We start from the raw sequence: 13,675 nt of genomic DNA on the forward strand, positions 1-13,675 counted from the left end.
GAGCTACTTTATAATATAAACCACATGGGCAGTTTCTTACCTAGGGATGAAAAATGCAGCCAGGAAGTCCTGGTAGCAGGCGGCTTCCCTGCCCACGGTCCCCCAGGTTGCCCACCCCTCCCGGTGTTTGGCCTTTAGCGCACGGGGAATGACTCCCTTGTTGACTCTCCCCAGAAGGTGGTGTGTGTCTGGTAGGCTGGGGTCTGCTCCCTTGCTGTGCCCTAGTGCCTGGTGCAGGGGCCACACAGCTGGTGTCAAGCAAGGAGGAGAGGGGGTGGGTGGTCAGTCTTCAGCTGTAGCCTGATGTGGCCGTCTCCACCACGCTTGCCCCACAGATCTGTCCTGAGGGTCTGGAGCTGCCTGCTACACGTTAGAATGAAATGTTTGGGTCAGGAGTCTGGAAGTCACTGAAAGCCTGAATTAAGTACCAAGGGTATACAGAGCGCTGTCCTAGGAGCACTGTGTGGAGTGGGGCCCTTTTGAACAAAGACTCAGTTTCCAAATGCACTGCGCATTGCATTCTCCTGAGTGTGCATGTGAGTGACTGAATTGTAGAAACTAAGTAAATCCACGGGACAGAACTGAGTGTGAATTCGTCCGAGTTTATCGCGAGCCCAGGTCAGCTTGGGGTGAAGTGAGGCTGTGTCTGTCTGAGCCGTCCCCGCACACCCCGCGCCGCCACAGAGGAGGCGCTGCTGCTCAGGGTGGGGATGTCGTGTCGCAGGGTAACTTCCCGACAGCACCGTGTCGGCTGGGTGATTCAGCCTCAAGGCACTTGCAGGACTGGACGGTGAGGGCTTGAGTTGGCGGCCCAGTTAACTGGTCCACGTGGCCGAAAGCCAAGGCTGGCAGGCCAGGATTGAGCCTGGCGCCTGGAAGCCATCGTCTGGTCCAGGAATGGGCCCAGTTCATTGTTGTCGGTGTTGACACAAAAGCAGCCTTGTTGCAGTTCCTTATAAACCCGTCCAGACCCACGGGCCTGCTCTTTACACCGACCGGGAGGCAGGGAGCCGAGTTAGTAAAGATAAATGTTTGTCATTCAGTAACCCCGGGGAGATTTAAAAGGATTTCCAAAGAACGAGCCGCCTTGGATCCCGATGATTGTTCTGAGGTTTTGCCATGAATTGGCCCTCGGTCAGGGGCCAAGGGTAACCAGAGAGATGGCTTGCAGTTGCCAAGCACAGAATGTTCTTCAGATGGGGGGCTCCTTGGGACAGGAGGCCTGTGGTCAGTTTTTGAGCTGAGCCTGTTCCCTCCCCCAGGAGGCAGAGGGTGAGGCTCAGGGCTGTGTTCTCCTTCTAGGTGAAGTAGTCAACACCCACGGCCCTGTGGAGCCTGACAAAGACAACATCCGCCAGGAGCCCTACACCCTGCCCCAGGGCTTCACCTGGGATGCCTTGGACCTAGGGGACCGCGGTGTGGTGAGTAGGCCCAGGACAGCCTGAGTGTGCGTCGGGTCCCACTGTCGCAGCAGGTCCTGCAGTCATTGAGATGGCGTCTCCTCAGGCCTTCCTCCAGCCCCCCCTCTCAAGGGCACCAGGACACCACGTAAAGCACTGCGCTTTCCTGACAGCTGGAGAGTTAACCCCTGTGACTCCCCAAATCGGATACCTGGTTTTCATTCATCTTGTGGTTGTTCATCCATTTATTCCCTCGTCTTAATCTCTAGTCGGTCCTGATTGTTGGGCTGGGGCTGTCCGAGGGTCTCTCCTCTTTACTCCAGCCATTCGGAGCCTCCTCTTTTGACCTCAGGAATCTGTTCCCCTGTAAGGAAGGATGAAAATGTGAACAGAAGACTGTAATAGCAAACTCGGGCCAGCAGATGGAGTCAGTCAGGAAGGTGGAAGAGTCCAGAAGGCCTCTGGGCTGGAGGCTGCCAGGCAGCTGTGGTGGGAGACGGCAGTGACTGCGCTCGTGGTTACTCCCGACCAGCCCCGAGAGTCCTGTCTTCGAGCGCTTCCACAGAAGTCGAGCCCAGTGGCTGTCTGCTGTTGATAGACTGGAATGAGGAATGCTTGCTTAGTTAGGGGCCTTTGGTCGGCCACTCTGCCCCGTTAGAACTCAGGTGCTTGTTCCGAGCGAGTCCTGCCATGCCTAGGGTAAGACAGGTGTGTGAGATGAAACGTGCCGGTGCCCTGCCCACGTGAGCTCCCTGCTTCTCTGCAGCTGAAGGAACTGTACACCCTCCTGAATGAGAACTATGTGGAAGATGATGACAACATGTTCCGATTTGACTACTCTCCGGAATTCCTTCTGTGGTGAGTTGTTAGGGCTTTCTTAGGACTCCGAAGGGCAGGGCAGAGCTTTCTCCCTGCCAGGAAGCTCCCTTTGAGTGGCAGATGCATCTAAAGAAGACTTGCTTTCAGTGGAATTTAAGATGGAAACATTTTTTTCTTAGTGTTTTTTTGTTTGTTTTTTGAGAGGCAGAGAGCCCGCATCTGCTGGTTCACTCTCCAAAGGCCCACGACGGCCAGGGCTAGGCCAGATCGAAGCCAGGAAGCAGAAACTGAATCCAGGGCTCCCACGTGCCACGTGCCTGGCAGGGGTTCACCTGCTTGCACCATCAGCTGCTGCCTTCCAGGGTGCATGTTAGCAAGAAGCTGGAATTGGGAGCCGCGCTGGGACTCCAACCCAGGCACTGCAGTATGAGGTGTTGCTGAGCCAGATGCCTGCCCCTGAAACCCTGTTTAGGGCGAACTGACTGGGTGAGGGGGACTTTAAGGGAGAAATCACCCACGATAGGGTGGGGATGAGGCCTGCCAAGATTTAAAAGAAGGGTCCTTTCTGTCCAGTTCCTGAGCACGCTCAGTTGCATGAAAACGGCTCTGTCTGCTGGAGCCATCCACCTGCCTGGGCAGCATCTAATCTAGGAAGGTGGAGCCGCGAAGCTGCAACGGAGAGGGGCTGCATGAAGTGGTTGGGAGAGGAAGCAGGGGCAAGCAGAAGAGGGCAGTGGTGCCTGCAAGGCTGGTGGAGGGCGGAGCTCCGGGGACACCGCAGGTGGCCCTGAGCCAAAGAGGCCCATCTGGTTCAAGATGTCAGAATGAGCACGAAGAAGCTGAATCCAGCGTGAAACCCTCTGTATGAGAGCCTCAGATTGGGTAGCTGTGTAGGCCGAGTGGGCTGAGCAATGAGAAATGGCTATGTCGTGATTCCATTTGTGTCCAAGAGGGCTTGGCCCTAAAGAAAATCCAGCTGTTACCCCTTAGGCACGTGGTGGCCCGAGTGAAGTTTGGTGGTGGAGCTCAGACGACAAGCCCTGGCACAGCCCACAGCCCCTATCTCTTTTTCCAGGGCTCTCCGGCCACCTGGCTGGCTCCCCCAGTGGCACTGTGGGGTTCGAGTGGTCTCAAGTCGGAAACTGGTTGGTTTCATTAGTGCCATCCCAGCCAACATTCACATCTATGACACGTAAGCACCCGCACCCACCGTACTCCCTGCATCATCCCCCCCATGAAAGGAAGTAGGCAGGTCCCACAGAGAGACAGCATCCAGGACCTGGGAACAGGAAGTCGTCCCTGGGCCCATGTGTCTGAGCGGTGGCTGTTCCCATCCCTTCTGTGACCTGGGCTGGAGGGTGCCAACTGAGCTCACTCTGAGGGCTCACTCCCTGCTCCCATCATGCCTCAGGAGTAGGCAGGAGCCAGTGCAGCCCAGATTCAGAGGTGCTGGGGCCTTTGGCCTCCACTCTTCCTTTTCCCTGGAAGTGTCAGAACCATCTGCCACTGTCTTCCAGACTTACAGGCTATGGGTTCTTGGAGGAGTCCTGGAGTCCCCTTGCTTACTCTGGGAGGTTCCCTGTGCTGCTTCCCGCGTGCTGCAGTGGGGCTCTGCGGCCCACCCTTGGGAGTTCCTCAGGGAGCGGCTGCCGGTGCCCTCACAAAGCGGCGTTTGCCCGAGTCCCACCTCCCTTTGGGAGAACGGTCTGTGATGAGATGAGGCAGGCCTCTTATTTGGTGGAGGCTGCGGGGTAGTGGGAGGGAGCCCAGTGAGCTGTGCAGAAGCCCCTCCGTGCAGCTGTGGCCCACCTCCTTGAAAGGTCACTGTTTCCTTCCCTGTTAACAGCCTTGTCGCCTGGACTTTTCTTCTCTCTCCAGAGAGAAGAAGATGGTGGAGATCAACTTCCTGTGTGTCCACAAGAAGCTGCGCTCCAAGAGAGTGGCACCTGTTCTGATCCGCGAGATAACTCGGCGGGTCCACCTGGAGGGCATTTTCCAAGCTGTTTACACTGCTGGGGTGGTGTTACCAAAGCCTGTTGGCACCTGCAGGTAAAATCGTCTTCTCGTGAGGTCCTGAAAAGCCCGGTGCCCCACTCGAGTTGAGGGGTTGATGTCACTGGGAGCCAGAATGCTGCGTCCCAGCTCAGGACGCGCCCAGGAGCCCCTACGTGAGGTGGGTGGGTGGTAGGGCACCTGCAGGAGCCAGGCAGGGAGCAAGGATTAGCCGTCCCCGGCCCGTGCTGCCTGCTGCCGTGTGGGGCTGTCAGGGCCTGGGGTTAATCTGCCAGGGGCTTTGTTTCTGTGCTGGGTTTTGGGGGAAGTGTCCTGAAGTTCTAAATGGCTGGCTGCGCTTTGGCCGAGAGCTTGACCGACACCTGTGCGATGCAAGCACAGCCTCTGCTGGGCACCTTTAACTAAAACCACCGGGGGATGAGAGGAGGGGCAGGGAGGCGGGCAAGGCGCAGCTTCTGGGTAGCTCCAGGAAGGAGAAGCACTCCCCCAGGCAGCCACTGTGCGGGAGGAGGGGTGGCTTTTGACCTTGAGAGAGCATCAGGAGGAACTGTGGCCGCTCCGCCCTCACTGGGGCAAGGCTATAGCGCCAGACCAGCTTTGGCAGAGTGGGGCCTGATGTGTCTCTCACGCCACCTGCTGGCCACGTGGAACACTCTGTCTTCTGAATGGGACTGGTCCAAGCCTCTGTGTCCCCACAGGTACTGGCATCGGTCCCTAAACCCCCGGAAGCTGATCGAAGTGAAGTTCTCCCACCTGAGCAGGAACATGACCATGCAGCGCACCATGAAGCTCTACCGACTGCCTGAGGCCAGTGGGGCTCGGGGGCGCCGCCCAGGGCCGGGGAGGGGCTGGGAGACCTGGTGCTCGGCCAGAAGGGAGGGACAGTGTGGGGCAGCAGGAGGCGTACAGGCCGTGGCACCAGGCAAGTGAACCAGGCACAGTTCCCAGAGTCCTGCTCTGTCTGTTGTCTGCAGCCTGGGCTTTGTTTCAGTTTGACTTTCTCGGTCTCCTGAGCTGGCTTCTTGGCCGTCTGTTGATAGGCTAGGAGACTGGCGAATACACACTCTGTAATTTTAGCCAAAATGAAGCACAAACAGATGAATCCAGTTACCCCTCAGCTGCTCCGCACCATGTGCCAGAGCCCAATGGGTGAGCTAGAGGGCGAGTGTCCACGGCCCTCTGCCCGGCAGGGCAAGGAGGGCGGCCTGAGCTTGAGGGAGGCCCCCGGCCAGGCGTGGTGCTGGAGGACTGCACACTGCAGAGCGAGGCGGTGTTCTGTTCTGGTGTCCACTCGCCTGGTTTCCCAAAGAAACAAAGCCCCTGGGTCTCCAGGTAGAGCTGCTTAAGCCCCTGCTGTCTCCTGGGCACTGCAGTCAGCGGTGTGCTGAGCAGTGTGCCACAGGGACTGAGTGCTCGCTGGTCAGGGCCGCCCACCGGCTTCACCAGAACCAGGCCTGATTCACCGGCCTGGAGTCAGGCTCATCCGCTGCTGGACTGGAAGCTAGTATCCTGTCTCCTTATTTATTTATTTATTTGAAAGGTAGGGTGACAGAGAGGGAGAGAGAATGAGATCTTTCTGCTGGTTTGCTTCCCGAATGGCCATCACAGACAAGGCTGGGCCAGTCTGAAGTCAGGAGCCAGGAACGCCATCCGGGTCTCCTGGGACTCAGATTTGGGCCATCTTGTGCCGTCTTCCCAGGTGCATTAAGTAGGAGGCTGAGTGAGAAGCAGAGCAGCTGAGACTGTCAGTGCTCTGATGAGGAATGTGGGTGTCCCAGGTGGCAGCCTGACCTGTACAGTGCTGGCCCCTGTAGCACTAGAGAGCCCGCCGCAGTGTGGTCAGACGCTGCCCAGAGCAGATTCTGGGGACCGCGGGGTGTCTTCTGCCTCTGGTTATTGAGATAGATTTATCTGTGTCCTAGGCGGGCAGGCAGAGTGTGTTCTTAAGACTGCCAGAGATGGGGCTGGCACTGTGGTGCAGCGGGTTAACGCCCTGGCCTGAAGCGCCAGCATCCCACATGGGCGCCGGTTCTAGTCCCGGCTGCTCCTCTTCTGATCCAGCTCTTTGCTGTGGCCTGGGATAGCAGTGGAAGATGGCTCAAGTCCTAGGGCCCCTGCACCCGCATGGGAGACCAAGAAGAAGCTCCTGGCTCCTGGCTTCGGATTTGTGCAGCTCTGGCCGTTGCGGCCATCTAGGGAGTGAACCAGCAGATGGAAGACCTCTCTCTCTGTCTCTACCTCTCTTTGTTAACTCTGTCTTTCAAATAAATAAAATAAATCTTTCTAAGAAAAAAGTTCAGCTCTGGCTGTTGTGGCCATCTAGGGAGTGAACCAGCGGATGGAAGATCTCTCTTGCTCTCTTTGCCTTTACCTCTCTGTAACTCTGCCTTTCAAATAAATAAGTCTTTAAAAAATAAAATTACAAAAAAAAAAAGACTATCAGGGTCTCCCCACATTGGGGTGAGGGGCCCAGCATGGCTGCGTTTTTCAGCCCAGGACTTCAGGTGGCAGCGTGGGAGCTGCCGTGCAGCATGAGGCCGTGTTTCCTGGAGAGCTGACGGCGCACAAGGGATGAGAGCGGAGGTCGGGAAGCGAGGTTTCCAGGCAGCTGCTGCCCTGGGAAGCGGCTGTCAGGTGGTGACTGAGCCATAGAATCGGTGAACCGCCCTGTTCTCCCTGCTGCCAGCCCCCCCTCTGTGAGCCCGAGCCTGGGCTGCAGTGTTTGCTCCCGGGGATCACGTGGTTTCCTTCCACTGTAGCATTTCTCTACAAGAAAGCAGCTGTAGGCCGGCGCCGCGCCTCAGTAGGCTGATCTTCCACCTGCGGCGCCGGCACACCGGGTTCTAGTCCTGGTCGGGGCACCGGATTCTGTCCCGGTTGCCCCTCTTCCAGTCCAGCTCTCTGCTGTGGCCCGGGAGTGCAGTGGAGGATGGCCCAAGTGCTTGGGCCCTGCACCCCGTGGGAGACTAGGAGAAGCACCTGGCTCCTGCCTTTGGATCAGCACGGTGCTGATCCAAAGCACACTGGCCGTAGTGCACCGGCCGTGGCGGCCATTGGAGGGTGAACCAACGGCAAAAGGAAGACCTTTCTCTCTGTCTCTCTCACTGTCCACTCTGCCTGTCAAAAAAAAAAAAAAAAGAGAAAGTAGCTGTGGCCTGGAGGCTGGCTTAGATGCAGTCTTGGGGCTTGGGTGCTTCTCTGAACTCAGCTGGCACCAGTGTCCTGCCAGGGGCGCTGCTGGCACGGTGCTGTCTGAGAGATGAGGGGTGTCTGGAGCAGAGAGAGCCACAGTTCAGCGTGAGGAGGCTGCGCAGGTGCAGAGCGATCCGGGGAGGCTTCCTGTGCTGTGCGGGAAGGCGCGAGGCCCCCAGTGGTGGCCCTGTTGTCACTGTGGGCCAGGGAACTTGGTCGTGAGGACTGTCCCATGCGTGGCCGGCTGTTTAGTAGCTTTCTTGGCTCCTGCTCACCAGAAACCAGTAGCACTCCCACCCTAGTTGTGACAACCAGAATGTCTCTGGTGTTGTCAGATGTCCCCTGGGGGGCAGAAATGCCCTGTTAGAGAGCCACAGGGCTATCCCCAAGTTCCAGCTGGCACAGCCCGCGGGCCCGGAGGGCAGAGACCCTGCTCTGGCTGCGGGGAGTTTGGAACAAGGGCGTGGCAGGATGGGAAGTGTTTTCTCAGGAAGGCAGCCTGGATGGGAGTGATGCAACAGCCGACCTGGACGCCAGCCCAGCCGGCCAGCCAAGAGCAGAACCTACTGAGGGGCAGGATGTGGGCCGGAGGGGTCTGCGCGGGGAGTGAGGACTGGCTGAGGACGACGGCGGGGACAGCGGCTTCTGCTGGCCCTGGATGATGCTGACTGCTGTCTTCCTTCCAGACCCCCAAGACAGCTGGTCTGCGACCAATGGAGAAGAAGGACATTCCCGTAGTGCACCAGCTCCTCACCCGCTACTTGAAGCAGTTCCACCTCACGCCAGTCATGAGCCGGGAGGAAGTGGAGCACTGGTTCTACCCCCAGGAGAACATCATCGACACCTTCGTGGTGGAGGTGAGTGGGGCGGGGCGTTCCGGGCTGCCCGCGCAGTCGCAGAGCAGCGCCTCCCGGAGCAGCTCCGTTGGCTCCGCACTTCCTTGGCCTGCCAGGTTTGCTCCTCTCTAAACTCGTGTTTGCCGAAAAGATGCCCTCTGGGCCTGGCTCTGTGACCACGCAGAACAGAGAGCACCGAGCCCCTTAGAGTCAGGTAAGCCTTCACTTCGCTTCCCCGCCTGCCTTCGGGCCCCAGCGTAATCCAGGGCTGGCAGACACCAGCGGCACTGTCTGCGCGGACACGAGCTGCGGGGAGAGGCCCTGGTGATGCCCAGGCAGTGGAAGCCCGCAGCCCAGCCTGGCTGTCCTCGAGTGCCCTCAGCCTTAGCCAGAGCGCTTCCCGCCCCTGCGTATCCCGTTTCAGTTTCCACCCGTTCGGCTGGAGGGGCGGTAACAGGAGTGGTTTTGTTCCCGGGCTGCACTGCCACGCTGTGCGCGTGACCCTGCCTTTTCCTCTGGTCTTCCCCTCAGAGCGCGAACGGTGAGGTGACGGACTTCCTGAGCTTTTACACGCTGCCCTCCACCATCATGAACCATCCAACCCACAAGAGTCTCAAAGCTGCTTATTCTTTCTACAACGTTCACACCCAGACCCCTCTGCTAGACCTCATGAGTGACGCCCTTGTTCTCGCCAAAATGGTGAGGCGCGGGCCGGGGGCGCCCAGGGCTCTGGAGAGATTGTGGGGTGGGGGGTGGCTGTGAACACAGCCCGCCGCAGGTCGCTGCCCCCACCCTCCTGCTCTGTCTGGATAAGGGCCCTGCAGTTTTCAGCCGGAATCCGACGTGGGCAGGAAGCGAGGCGTGTCCAGACAGTGAAGGCCTCGCGCTCCTCCAGCTCAGCCTAGCGGGCAGGCGCCACAGAGGGGCCCCACTGGCCGGGCCTGCTCTGGGCGCACCCCGTGGGAGCAGGCCGAGGGCTCTGCGTGGGGAGACGAGGGTGTGGGCCCCTTACCCTGGGGTTCTGACGCCATCCCGCCCTGTGGGCGCTCTGGGCCCCAGCAGTGAGGAGTGCATCCACAGGGCAGGTCTGCGCCGGTCACGTGTGTGCCCCCAGGGCCTGTCCCAAGTTTGGCGCTGGCAGAGCAGCTGGAGCCTCTGAAGGAACATGGCCCTTGTGGCCACCCGGGGCGGTTTCACGATGTAGGATAGCAGAGGGGCCAGGAGGGTGAGGCAGCCGTCACCTGTGCTCACCTGTCCTTGTTGCTTCCCACCGCTGTGCAGAAAGGGTTTGATGTGTTCAATGCACTGGATCTCATGGAGAATAAAACCTTCCTGGAGAAGCTCAAGTTTGGCATAGGGGACGGCAACCTGCAGTATTACCTGTACAATTGGAAGTGCCCCAGCATGGGGGCGGAGAAGGTAGGTGCTGTATGCAGGTGGGGCCTGGGATACAGCAGCAGTCTGGGTTCTTGTCGCCTGGTGTTTGAGCCCTAGGAAAACGTGCTCCTTATGCATCCCTCGTATCAGTGTCCCCTCTTAGCAAGTGGTGTGACGATGGCAGAGGAGGCAGGCTCCAGTGGTCTCTAGGTTCTCTTCCCACCGGCTGAGCCGCCGCCTCTGCTGGAACGGAGGAGACCATGGATGTTGTGGTGCCCTTGGTTAGCCAGGAAGTTAGGTCTGTGTCTCTCCTCTCGGGCTGCTACGCTCGTCCCGTGTGACCCTTCCCCAGCTGCACAGGGCAGCCCCAGCCTGGGTCCGGTCAGCATTTGCAGGACACTACCTGGGACCCGGTTTTCCTCAATGCCGTCTTGCTTTGAAGGATCTAACACACAGGGACACCATGGCACAGAGGTTGAGTGAGAGGCCCAGGCTCTGTGTGAGTCTGTTCACGGCCTGGCTGGTGTTCTGTGGGCTCAGCCGGAACTTCAGGACCAATCTGGGAAGCGGGAGGTTCTTTGGGCCACCATGCACTCAGCCCTGCCTCTCCCTGTTGGCTCTCCTAGGTTGGGCTGGTGCTACAGTAACCAGGCGCCAGTGAGATTCTGGATAAAGCCACTGAGAAGTCAAACCAGGAAATGGAACCCCACCACTTGTTGGTCCAGTTTTCACAAACGTGAATCCCTGGCTAAGGGAACAGAACTGAACCGGCTTTACCAAACCGCCAGCGAACTTGACAATTGTGTTGCCATGGCGTAGGCTGCGTGATGTCATCTTGGCTGTGTCTCTGGTCTCCCTGTTTTCCAGTTACTCACATCCTCGTGCAGCCGTGATTAAGGGAATGTAACTGCTGAAAAGTAGCTCGTGATTGGCATATTATGGAGTTAACGGGTGAATAATAAAAGTATATATATATATTATATATATAAATATTTTAAATATCTTTCATGTTCCAAATGTACAAGGATGTTTGGTCTCTGATGGAAAGCTGAATCCAGATCATTCCTCACGATTGGAACCCAAGGACAGTGGCAGGCAGACATGTTGGTCCAGTTAACCGTCTCCTTCAAGCAGGCAGTGACGTCTTAGGGAGCAGGAGAACGAGGATCTGGGAAGCCCATCCCCCATGCAGTTCCCTTTGGGAATTGGCGGGAACGATTGAGAAGGGAGGGAAAGCGGGGGGATGCTGCCAGCTCTGGAGAGGGCTCAGGTCTCACGGGTGGCAGTGGAGCCCCTGGCTGACCCTCACCCGGGGCCAGGTCTGTTCTGGATTCTGAGACTGAGCACCGGGGACAGTCACGGAAGCAGAGCTCATTGATCCAGTCCCTTTTCCCGTAGCCTGGGCCTGCTCCCGGAGGAGGTCGCTCTGCAGCCCAGCGGAAAGGCTCTAGCCAGCCGTTGCCAATCTTACATGGAAGAATCTTCTGTGAGATTCTGCTTTGCCACTGCCTAGGGTGACTGGCAGTCTGAAGGGGACCTCGGACCTCCTTGTAGCATCTGGGACCTTGTAGAGACCGCGTCAGTGCGAGCCCTGCTTAGCTCCTCTGAGAGAGAGCAGAGAGCCAGCACCCTGCTGTCACCAGGGTGGTGGGGCCGGTACCCTTTAGCCACCAGGCCCTGGCCTGTGCCTTTAGCCCGGTTGCCGTGTCGTGCTGTGCTGCTTTCTAAGACAGCTCACGGCGGCAGCCGAAGTGGTGACTGGAGGCAGATCTGGACTCAGCAGCAAGTGATCTCCCAGGGCCGTTGTCTGAGTCTGACTTCACTGAAGCTGTTCTGTGGATTTTCTTGGTGGGAGTGATGGTTATTGACACTGCCAGTTTCCAACAAGCAATCAAGACTTGGTCACGTGGTGGTCCACAGAGGCATTGCTCAGTCACGTGGCCCCGGGACTGGGCTGTGCATTTCAGCAGCTCCCGACCAGGCTTGGGTGTCACCCGTGCCCCAGAACAAGCAGATGAGTGCAGAGCGTGTGTATGGTGTTGGGGGAGGGGATCCTTGCTGCTTTCGCCTCTCAGCTTCTCGTAGGGGAAGGAAGCCCCAGCCAGGAGGCCGGGCCAGCCGTGTCCTGCTAACTGAAGGCGCCCTCTGCAGGCCAGCGGGGTTTGTTGCAGGCTGTGGGTTTTGGTGTGGTTTGCCGGAGCCTCATTCCGCCGAGTCCCCGAAGCTGGAGGAAATCACGTGCCCACTGCTCGGTGCCGCTCACCCTGCAGACTGCTGAGAGCCGGCAGCTCCACTGGACGGATCCTCCGCGGGCCTGCAGGGGCCTCCCTTCTCCCTGCTGTTCCTGTGCCAGACTGCAGCCCCCAGCAGTCCGTGCTGGCCAGCCTTTGACCCCTTGGCTCCAAGACACCCAGACCAAAGAAGCTGCTGTTCTTCACAAGATGTGCGCTGCACTCCGCAGAAGGGAGCAGCCGGGGAGGCGGGGCTTGCCTCCCAGCCCCACAGACCTCAGGCCCGGCGCCCCCAGTCCCGACCTGTGAGGGTATCAAGATCAAAGTACCCAAGTCTTTCCTACCTTGGGCGGGACCTGAACTTGGAAAGGCTCTGTGTCCTAGTGCTGATCAGTTCTGGGCCAAGTCCCAGCCCACACTGCCTCGGAGATTTGGGGTGCACAGCTCTCTGGAGGCAGCTGTGCTGAGGGTGGCCCAGCCGTGGAATGGAAACGGTGAGGCCCTGGCAAAGCCTCCAGCCTCTCCCTCACCAAAACCAAGTGACCTGCTCCTTGGACTCTGCTGTTCCCTCCCCCTGGGGACCCTTCCAGGGCGTCGGCTGGGGACTGCTCTTGGTCTCGTTTTTGTTCAGAGCCCCTGGCTTCTTCACTCAAGCCCTGTGAGAACTGAGCACCCTCGTGGGGTTCAGGGCGTCCCCACAGGGAACTCTGCAGAACAGTGGCCCCATGCTGGCCTGAACCAAACAAAGGAAGGAGCCCAGGCCTCTGACCTGACCCTCCTCAGGCAGCCGCTGTTGGAAGCCGCCTCGGGCCTGGCCCCATCGTCTGCTGTCGGGGCCTCCTGGCTGCTGTGCTTCATAGACGACTTTTACCTCCCGCCTTTGCCTCTGCGCTGACCTCACGGACGCCGTCTCCGTGCAGAGGGAGAACCAGGCAGGAAGGAGGCCTCGTGCCAGGCCGGTGCCCATGTCAAGCCCGTTTCCCCTGCATGCCTGTTGCCGAAGATGTTGGCTTGGAAGGCCGGCCCACACCAAGCTACTTGAACTCCCAGGTTCGTGGAAGATTCCAGGCCTTGCCTGCAACTCCCTTCCAACTGCCACTGCACCCCCTACTTGCTCTCGGAAGCCCAGAGGTGGGTGTCCTTGTGGGCTTGGGTTTTCCCCAGGAATGACCAGCATTTGACCAGCCGAAGGGCCCAGGGCCTGGGGCAGCTTCACTGGTTGCAGTCTAGAAGCAGGAGAGGACCTCACTGTCTGGTCAGGGGAGGGGCAGGAGTGGTTCTGGCCGGCGCCCACCCCACTGCCACACCAGAGGAGACCCGAGGCCCCGGTCTTGCCTTGCTGCAGGGTGGGGCCGGGCCTGCAGACGGACTGCTCCTAGAGGCTGTTCAGGACGAGTTCACCCAATGAAACGCAAGTACTGACTGGCAGGCAGGTCCCTCTGCAAATGGAGGCGGCAGCTTCACCTTTCTGTCTCGGCTTTTCTTTGAGCTGTGGGGGGCATCCATTTCCAGGGTGGGGGAGGAAATACCAAATGAATTGTTCTATTCAATCCGTCTCACTTGTTTCTAATAAAGGAAGCAGCTGAACAAACTGTTCTGCCGTCCTGGTATTCCTCTGGTCAGCAGGTGGCACTGGAACCGCTGGGGCCTGGGCCCTGGCCTGGAGTGGATGACAGCCCTGCAAGGAGGGCCCATGGCAGCGGCCACACGGAACATCTTCCCTCCCACCAGAGAGGAGTGGTGCTGACCCAAGTCCACACCGGAGAAGCAGCTGGGCCCTGGGCCGGCACCTAGCACCCTGGCAGAG

The 13,675-nt window shown here is 58.8% G+C and overlaps 1 protein-coding gene across 2 annotated transcripts in view; it reads left to right on the forward strand.

Annotated features, from left to right (window-relative positions):
• Positions 1-10,627, forward strand: part of NMT1 (N-myristoyltransferase 1) — a 41,256-nt gene extending 30,629 nt beyond the window's left edge. For both annotated transcript variants that reach the window (XM_089316925.1, XM_002719442.6), the window contains exons 4-12: positions 1,303-1,421; positions 2,167-2,258; positions 3,295-3,411; positions 4,098-4,268; positions 4,931-5,039; positions 8,111-8,281; positions 8,792-8,959; positions 9,542-9,679; positions 10,264-10,627. In XM_089316925.1, the coding sequence (XP_089173051.1) occupies positions 1,303-1,421; positions 2,167-2,258; positions 3,295-3,411; positions 4,098-4,268; positions 4,931-5,039; positions 8,111-8,281; positions 8,792-8,959; positions 9,542-9,679; positions 10,264-10,284 (1,106 nt within the window). In that variant the 3' untranslated portion in view covers positions 10,285-10,627. The remainder of the gene's footprint in view (positions 1-1,302; positions 1,422-2,166; positions 2,259-3,294; positions 3,412-4,097; positions 4,269-4,930; positions 5,040-8,110; positions 8,282-8,791; positions 8,960-9,541; positions 9,680-10,263) is intronic.
• The last annotated feature ends 3,048 nt before the right edge of the window (positions 10,628-13,675 follow it).

This window comes from Oryctolagus cuniculus, chromosome 17 (assembly GCF_051225735.1).
Source record: "Oryctolagus cuniculus isolate XC-2025 breed Fujian yellow rabbit chromosome 17, ASM5122573v1, whole genome shotgun sequence".
NCBI classification, from domain to species: domain Eukaryota; kingdom Metazoa; phylum Chordata; class Mammalia; order Lagomorpha; family Leporidae; genus Oryctolagus; species Oryctolagus cuniculus.